The 9,165-nt window shown below is 47.8% G+C and overlaps 1 protein-coding gene across 2 annotated transcripts in view; it reads left to right on the forward strand.

Annotated features, from left to right (window-relative positions):
* LOC142576753 (CUE domain-containing protein 1) overlaps positions 1 to 9,165 on the forward strand; it is a 146,490-nt gene that overhangs the window by 117,558 nt on the left and 19,767 nt on the right. For both annotated transcript variants that reach the window (XM_075687031.1, XM_075687032.1), the window contains 2 exons: positions 3,508 to 3,577; positions 3,691 to 3,802. In XM_075687031.1, coding sequence (XP_075543146.1) covers positions 3,508 to 3,577; positions 3,691 to 3,802 — 182 coding nt within the window. The remainder of the gene's footprint in view (positions 1 to 3,507; positions 3,578 to 3,690; positions 3,803 to 9,165) is intronic.

The following is a 9,165-nucleotide window of genomic DNA, read 5'->3' on the forward strand; positions in this document are numbered from 1 at the left end:
TTAATGAACCCTATGTCTGACTTAATTTGACTCTTGCGCTTATTCCTGTCACCTCTCCTACAGTACCTACAGCCTGTGCTCTCGTGGCGCCATCTGTTACCGTCGACACAAGCCGCCTCACCGGCGGCCGCTCCCTGAATCCACTACCCATATTCTAGAGCACTGTACCCTAACTGCTAGGGACCGCTCTCTGCCCGCCTGCTTCTGCGGCGGCGGGCGACGATCGCCTGGTTTCGTGCTGTTTTTCCGCTGCTTCTTGTTCAACGATTCACCGAAACGAAAGAAAACAAAAAGCAAATGATTTATCTACGTGTCAGCTTTGTCAGCAGTTCACACGTGAAGGGAGTTTTCATAGATAGAAAACTCCGTTCACGTGTTATAATAGATAGATTTCATAGAAATGGCTCAGTAGCCTAGCACTCCAACCAGTGAACCATCGCGGCGGATTCATATAAGTTTCAATGCCGCCATATTCATTGCTTTCTTTTTCTCGCCACATTGTCAGGAATAGGGGGTATCGTCTCCTGACTCGGCTACCTGACGACGCCATTGTCGCCGCTGCTTCCGCGAACGGCATTCCTCGCAGCTGCGTGTCGAATTATGTCTCGAATTCCGACTCATCCGCCTTTACGTTGGTTTTCTAAGGATCCTCCCAAGGTCCGAATTCTTAACAATGTGCAGAAAAGCCTGCCAGCTTGACTTCCCTCTTATGTGCGAAGCGCAAACGTCACTGTTGGTCTGCGCTTGCTTTCTTTTCCGAGCCTCGCATATTTCTCTCTTGGACGGGGAGTGCTCTCATCGCACTGTGTGCCGGCAGGCAGCGTGGCCTTTAGTGTTGTGAGCACTGGTGCACGTTTCTACCCGTTTCTTCCACGGATTAAGTTATTTGCTGTGCGACGGTGTTTATTGCCCGCCGTTGATCATCCAACGTGGCGATGGTGTACTGGTGCGTACCGCTTTGCAAGTCGCAGTTGGGTAAGACTCAGGGCGTTTCTTTTCATCAATTCCCGAGTGATTCAGAACTGTTTGCAAAGTGGCTCAAAAACATCTCCAGAGAAAATTTCGTCTTAGACGACAAGTGTGGTTTACATCGAGTGTGGTTTGCAGCCGGCATTTCCTCGCGAGTGACTACGTTTGAAGTTGAAGTTATGGATCTGAGCGCACCGCATTGGACACCTTGAATTGAGCTGTGAATAAATTTGTTTTCGTTTCTCTGAATCCGTCCAGCGTCATGAATTCATGCTAAATCCGCTTTCGTGCAAAACAAAAACGGCAGCGCTTGAGATTTCAGGAGCTATATTTTATACACTTCGGAATTCTTAGAAATCTGTCATATAAACGCTTCAGGTCGCTTATAATTCTACACACTGGTTAAAACCCGTCAGTAGGCAAACTGAAGAGGCTGATAGATTTGTTTCTCTCCAAATTTAACGGGTAGAAAGTGTTGACGTGAGTGTACCAAAGCCTCATGCGACCATGCAGTCATACTGAAGAAGAGCACGCGATGGCGCGCGGTAGTTATTCCGTTGTTTATAACTCTTAGCTGTCATCTCGAAGAGGCTGATTGCGCGGTCCTTGCATAATGCATAGGGGTGAAATATCAGGGCCTGACGGTTACCACTCACGCGGGACGGACTTGGAGCGGGCGCGCGTCCTTCTTCCGCGTGAACGGCGGTCGCAGCGGCGGAGCAGTGGGGCAGTGGCGACCCCACCGCGGTGCGGTGGGAGGCGGAAACAGACCCCATTGCGAAGGCCGTAAGAAGAGAAGCGCGCGCACTCCTCGAGACCTGCCGTGGTCAAGCATGATACCATCTGCGTCCTAGCAAATTGTCTTTCTTTTATGTCGCGGTAGCGGCAAGCCATGCCGATGTGCTACGTGTAAGAAACGCTAAATTATAAATGCCCTTTTCATCACTGTTACCACATAACGTAATTAATGCATTGACACGGGATCGGCTTGCTGGCTTGCCGGTTGCAGGCCAGCCAAGCCACTGGACGGAATGTGGCAGTTCAGGTTGCTTTTGCTGACTGAATGAAGTGTTCACTACCAGAATGCTTATCTGGAGCCATGCTCTTATGGCTTTGTTATATGAGTAGATCGAATACTGCACTGAAATAAAGCACCACCAACCACTATTTATACTTTACTTCGTTATATCAAATAATTTGTTATATCCATGTTTATTAGATGGAGGTCTGACTGCATTTTATTTGGTTGCAGCTACAGGTTTTGAATCATGCTGAACCGCCTATTTGAACTGAATAGTCGAAATTTTAGTGCATTTTGTTTAGCTACATGACTAATTAGTGCACTTAGACGTACTGTCCTCTGCCACAGTTTCAGCTACTTCCAGTAAAGCAAATGGTATATATTTCATATAGTTTTCGATCCTCGTCCACTCATTTTAACACCGATTCACTCTGCAAAGGTGGCATTGGGCTTGTTGACTGTTAGCTGTCTGTCCTGCCATTACTGGGTTCTCTCTTTGTATTGGGACATACACAGCTAGACATCCGTTAATCAGACTTCTGTTAATTCGATTATCCCGGCCAGCGCCCATACATTTCTGTGGGCTTTTGTTATTCCGATCCTAGAATTGGCCTTCGCCGGATTCGAACGTGGCCAGTCAGCAGGCCTGCACGCCTGGCACAGCTTTGGGGGATGTGTTGAACTCACCTCGTCGAAAACGCCTGCATGCCCCAGGAACATTTCCAAGCAATAACAGTAGCTCACAATAGCTTATTAAGGTGTTTGCCCGATTATAATGCGCTCATTTTTTCCCCTAGAAAATTTGACCAATAACCGCGTTCGTGGCGTTTGTATGTTTCGCAGCATAGCGCGGGTGTATTGCGGCGAAGCTGACCTTTTAAAAAATCGGCCGCCACTGTTTTTTTTTTTTCTTTTTTGTTGTTAAAAAATAGGCTGTATATTAGATGTCAAATTTGTTTAGTAGCTTTAATTATATCTCTATGTTAGTTCTCTACTTTGGACGCATAGAAAGTGGGCGCACATTTGATTCAGGCAAGTACTGCCAAATGAATTAGCGGCATGTTCTTACCTTTTTATGCATCTTGTTTAATTTAGCCACCAAATAATTGAATTGATTTCGTCAGACCCATCAGGGTCGAATTAACACAAGTCGACTGTATAAGCTTGCTGATGAAGTGTCTTGAATTTTTATTTGTTCCATCGTCTTCATCACAGTAGATTGCTACTGGTAGGTGTATGAACATGTAGAATATGCGAGTTGGATGTATGTTGAAGAAGATGGCGTTCTTGATAAGATGTTGGAAAAGACAGAATAAGCGCAAAAATTTTGAAGATCGCGACCTATGCAGCAATTAATGTATAGCATTTACAGCAACGCAATGTTCCCGTAACAACATGTGACCGTAAGCATAAATAAAGAATGCTGTCTGTGAAAATTTTACATGTCCAGTTTGCTTATTACTTATGCTAATGTACTCCTGTGTGACTTCTTGCTTTCCTTTCATCCTCTGTCGCAGCATCAAGACGGAAGTTTGCTCAATTGGCCCGACTGTTTCATCGGACCAAAAAATGCCACTTCCGCCAGATGTATCCTTGACTCGTGGCATCACTTTTCTTGCTTTGTTAAGCATCATGCTTTTGCTTATATGTGATTTGCTAGCTGTTGAGGACAGCACAATTCCTTAGCATCAAGCTTCCAGGCTGGGTGATGCGGCCAACCCGTCGCGTGATAACTTGCTGCTACACGAGGACCCTGGCTCATCAGAAGAGGATGCTGAAGCACGGCTTCATCAAGAGCAGAGACAGGGACAGGTCAGCTCACTGCAAGCTTGTACAAGTTCATAAGCTGAGAAAACATTTCAGTGGTTATTTCACTGCAAATTTTCACGGAATGCCATGCCCACTCTGTAGCAGTAGATGAAGTTCATCCTTCATAACCTTAACTCTGAAGGGTGACCATATAATATGCAATTAGTTCCCTTTTGTCCCTTGTGCACATCTCATGAACACTTAGTTCACTGAGTGTACTCAGTGGTACAAATGTCTACTTGGCAGAGCAAATCTTTTCGTCAGTTTTCCTCACTGTAGAAGTTGCCACCTGTTTATACAAGGTGGCGCTACATTCTGATATGACCTAGTATTTATGAGGGGCTTTGGGGAGTGGAAATAAACATTGTTTTGGTTTCCACCTTGCCAGTAGTCCGCCTCGTCCCTCGGCTCTTGTGCAGTACATGGTGTCAGAAGTGGGATCCCGCCGTTAACACCGGCATGCCTGACACAGAATCCACCCCCGCCGAGACCACCGAAGCGAAAGTGCACATCGTTCATGCTGGCGTATCTGGTCTGCGCCCACCGGAGAACTTCACGTTTTCAAACCCGGGAGAATGGCCAACGTGGATTTCTACGTTCAAGGATTACGCTTTCGTGGCCGGCCTCCACAGCGCCGGCGACGAAGCCCAGGTACGGACGCTTCTTTACTGTATGGGACCGCAAGCCAGGACCATTCTTTCGTCCTTGGGGGTGTCAACACCGGAAGCGCTTTCTTTCACTGCCGTCAAAGAAAAGCTGGATTCGCACTTCGTGCATCCAGTAAATGAGATATACGAAAGTCGTCGTTTCCGCCGCCGCACTCAGCAGCCAGGCGAATCTGTGGATGACTTTTTTTCGGCATTACGCAACCTGGTAAAGCGCTGCAGCTATAACAGCCCGCTTGTCGAGGACCGCCTTGTTTGCGACAGAATCATCGTAGGCATATGTGACGAGAAACTGTCTGATCAATTGTGCCGGTGCACAAAACTTACCACTGAGGAAGCACTGTGCCAAGCCCGCATACACGAGGACGCAGAAAAAGAGTGGTTATCACGCGCTAGATTGACTATGGATAACACTCTTGCTGAAACGCTAAATATCGACTCGGCTCGGCAAAACGATACACCCACTTCTTCGCCACGTTTCCGCAACCAGTCTGAGCACCCGGCTAGGTTATCGTGTGGCTTTTGTGGACGACAGCGTCACTCTCGAAAAGACTGCCCAGCCAGAAAATCAGTTTGCCACTACTGTAGAAAGCTGGGACATTTTGCCGAAGTGTGCACGAAGAAGAACGCAAATGAGCGACTGGGTTCCATCGAACATCACAACGTGGATTCACGACGAGCAATGTACATAGACATACTAGTGAACGGGCACCCGGCCGAGTTTAAGATAGACTCTGGTGCGGAAGTCTCTGTTGTTTCGCCGTCTTTCCCAGGCCAACCGCGGTTGCTGGATGAAGTTGAAGGAGAAGTCTTGGGCCCTGGCGAACAGAGTCTGCACGTTCTTGGTACGTTTGAAGCAACCTTACAGTGGGGTGATAAGTCCACAGTGCAGACCTTGTACGTGGTTGAACGTCAGCGCACTCACCTGCTTGGGCTCCCTGCAATTGAAGCCCTCGGTGTGGTTCACTTCCTGGATTCTGCCGAGTGCGTTCATTCCTCCCCAGTCAAGATTTTCCAAGGGTTGGGAAAATTTCGGCAAACCGAATATCGTATTCGCGTTAAACCTGGCGCTCGTCCATTTTCCCTGAGCGCTCCAAGGCGGATTCCAATTCCTTTAAACGACGTTGTCAAGAAAGAGCTAGACGACCTAGAGTCGCAGGACGTCATAAGGAAGGTAGCGACCCCAACTGAGTGGTGCTTCGGGCTTGAAGTCATGCCCAAATCATCAGGCGGCTACAGAATCTGCGTCGATCTGATGAAGCTGAACGAATTCATCGGAAGGGAGCGCTTCATCTTGCCGACAGTGGAACAGATCCTCGGCCGGTTGGGTGGAGCGCGAGTATTCTCCAAGTTGGATGCGCGGCCTAGTTTCCATCAGGTGAAGCTTAGCGCCGACAGCCAGGAGCTCACGACATTTATAACGCCGTTCGGCCGGTACTGTTACAAGAGGCTCCCTTTTGGTATAGCCACGGCACCGGAGTATTTCCAGCAGTTAATATCGAGGCTTCTTGAGCGCTTGCCTGGAGTCGTGAACCTGATTGATGACATTCTAATCTTCGGGAAAGATTGTCAACAGCATGATGAGCGTCTGGCTGCAGTCCTAGCTCACCTTGAGGAGGAGGGTGTCACCCTTAACGAAAAGAAGTGTGCGTTTCGGGTCAGTTCGGTCAAGTTCCTTGGAGTAGTGATTGGGGCGGACGGGATCTCGCCAGACCCGGACAAGGTGAAGGCTGTCAGAGATCTGCCGCCACCGTCCGACGTCAGCGGAGTACGACGATTGCTGGGAATGACCAATCACGTCGCACGGTTCATACCTCACTTGTCCGACATTACGGAGCCCATTCGTTCCCTCCTAAACAAGAACACCGCCTGGACTTGGAGTCCCAGTCAAGAAAAAACCTTCTCACGCCTCAAGTTGCTGTTGAGTTCCGACACATGCATGGCAAAATACGATTCTTCCTACCACACTGTAGTATCTGCAGATGCCAGCTCCTACGGTCTGGGAGCTGTACTGCTACAGGACCGGCCTGAAGGTACTCGACGGGCTGTAGCATATGCTTCAAGGGCACTTACTCCGACAGAAGCACGTTATAGTCAAACAGAAAAAGAAGGTCTCGCGGTGACTTGGACCATTTCACAGTACGACCAATTCCTTTGAGGCCTAAGCTTCGAGGTAGAGACAGACCACCTTCCTCTGGTCACCCTTCTGGGTAACAAGGACCTAGAAATCGTGCCGCCTCGCATACAATGAATGCGGATAAAACTGATGCGATATCAGTACGTGGTGAAATATGTACCTGGAAAGCGCTTAGCTACGGCGGACACTTTGTCATGAGCTCCCTCTGATTTGCCAGCTACTCACATGGTAGACACCCTGGAGTTGTTTGTCAGTGAAGTGTTGAAGGAATTACCGCCTCTTGTAGCAAGACGGCTAGAAGATGTCTGGATACACCAAGCCCAAGCTGGAGTCTGCTCTGCGGTCATGAAGTATTGCACGAAAGGATGGCCAGACAAAAACAAGGTGCCACTGCAAATCGCTCCATTTTGGAAGGAGAGAGACAGATTGAGCACATATGACGGCATCCTTCTGCTCGACCGACGACTTGTCATTCCTTCAGCCTTGCATCAAGGCATTCTCGCCCTATTACACGAAGGGCATCAGGGAGTGCAGCGCTGCCAAGAATGGGCCAGGGAGTCTGTTTGGTGGCCTAACTGTAACATGCATGTTGAGCATGTTACAGTTAGGTGACGCAATGTGCCATATGCGCCAAAACTCGAGCTCAGCGTTCTGAGCCTATGTTGTCCACGGTGACACCCCACAGACCATGGCAGCACCTTGGCATCGATCTGTTTCAACTTAGAGGGCGCGATTACGTCCTGATTGTTGATTGTTATTCCAGGTTTCCTGAAGTAGTCTCCATGGGGTCCACCACGGCGCCAGCAGTCATCTCGGCGATCAAGAGCTGTATTGCCCATTTTGGCATACCAGACATCATCCGGACCGACAACGGACCGCAATTTGTGTCCAACGAGTTAGCAGAGTTTGCGTGGTCATACGGCTTCCGTCACGAGACCAGCAGCCCGAGGTACCCGCAGAGCAACGGAGAGGCAGAGCGCATGGTACACACAGTGAAAGACTTGCTCTTCAAAGGTCCTGATCCCTACCTTGCCTTACTGTCGTACCGTGACACGCCCGGTCCCAACGGCATTTCCCCGGCTCAAGCCCTCATGGGAAGGAAATCACAAACTCGTCTCCCGAGAAACCATTTTCTAGAAACCATTTTTCTTCCTCCGATAAGGTCAGATAGAAAGCTCACACATTTTTCTTTCACTTTGTTGATTTCATATGCTTCAGTTATCTCTCGTGTCATTTTGCCCTGGGCCCTACTTAGAATGGTCGTGCTCTGGTAGACTGGGGTGCAGCTGCGATCCCAGCACTGGATTCCTAGATGGCCTGACACCGCCTTCTTGACATTGTACTAGTGTTCTTTAAGTCTCTGGTTAAGGCGCCAGCCTGTTTGACCTGTGTACATGCTCTATACATGACAAAGGTATAGAATGTACGATGCCTTGAATGCAATCCATATCCATGGGTTTTCCACGGTTCTTTATGGCACAACCGGGCCTCTCTCTCCTGTCCATGTTAACCCTTCTGCAAAGCACTTGCAACCATTCAGGAGCGGTAGGGATCCATAGGACTTCCTTGATATCTTTCGCAAATTATGCAAAGTGATGTGCATGTATGGAACTACGGCCACCTTGTTTGCTTTAGTACTGTTGGTCTGCTCACTGAAGGTTTCCCTACACTTCCTACTCACATTTTCAGCTTCGGGTTTAACAGGCTCAAAGGATAGCCCAAGTCATTTAGACATTTAGCCTGGGCCCACAAGCTTGTTTCAAGCTTATGCTGACAAGACTTCATCAATGAATCTTACAAATGTGAACTTATCGAGGCACGTTTTACCACTTTTGAGTTGGAAGGGGTAAACAGAAGTCAAGGCTTGTAGGTTCGTAGCTCAATACATAGTCATATTGCGCTGCCCCGTGTCTATTATGACTATCGTGACATACTGTTTTCTTTGCTCTCCCCTTATATAATGCACCTCACTAGGCCTTTAATGGTTGAGTAAATGGCAATGGTGAAGAGCTCTGATTACAGCTTCTTCATTATGTGGCGTAAAACCTAGCTGTTACTTTGTGTCAGGCACTCTGGAATGCAAAACAGGACAGAATTTTAAAGAAGGTGCTTCCACCTTAAGGCACCTGTTTTTCATGTCCGTTTTATGCTCTGCAGTTCAGTGCAGATAACATGAATCGACTGGCCCTATTTATTACCACGTTATATGCATGTTCATAGTTGGGAGCAGGGCTCCTTGCAGATGCCAAAACACCTTTTAGTTGTTTCTCCATTTTCAAAAGTCTTTTAGCTGTCTTCTCAACCCCCTTTCCCACATTCTTTTTCTCCTCTTTTTCTCCTTCTTTTATTTAGTCAGTGCCTGCTGATATACATTGAAGATGCAGCAAAAAATGTGCTGAAACATTCTTTGATTCCCTATAAGAATGCAAGGATTTTAAGAATTTTGCTGAAAACCTTCTCTCATAAACATATTTTTGACAACATCTTTCACGCCTTAGAAGATCTCATAATGCAGGCCTTTGTAAATGTTTATTGAATTATGTGCACTTAAAGCTTACCATTGT

This window comes from Dermacentor variabilis, chromosome 3 (assembly GCF_050947875.1).
Source record: "Dermacentor variabilis isolate Ectoservices chromosome 3, ASM5094787v1, whole genome shotgun sequence".
Classification (NCBI taxonomy): domain Eukaryota; kingdom Metazoa; phylum Arthropoda; class Arachnida; order Ixodida; family Ixodidae; genus Dermacentor; species Dermacentor variabilis.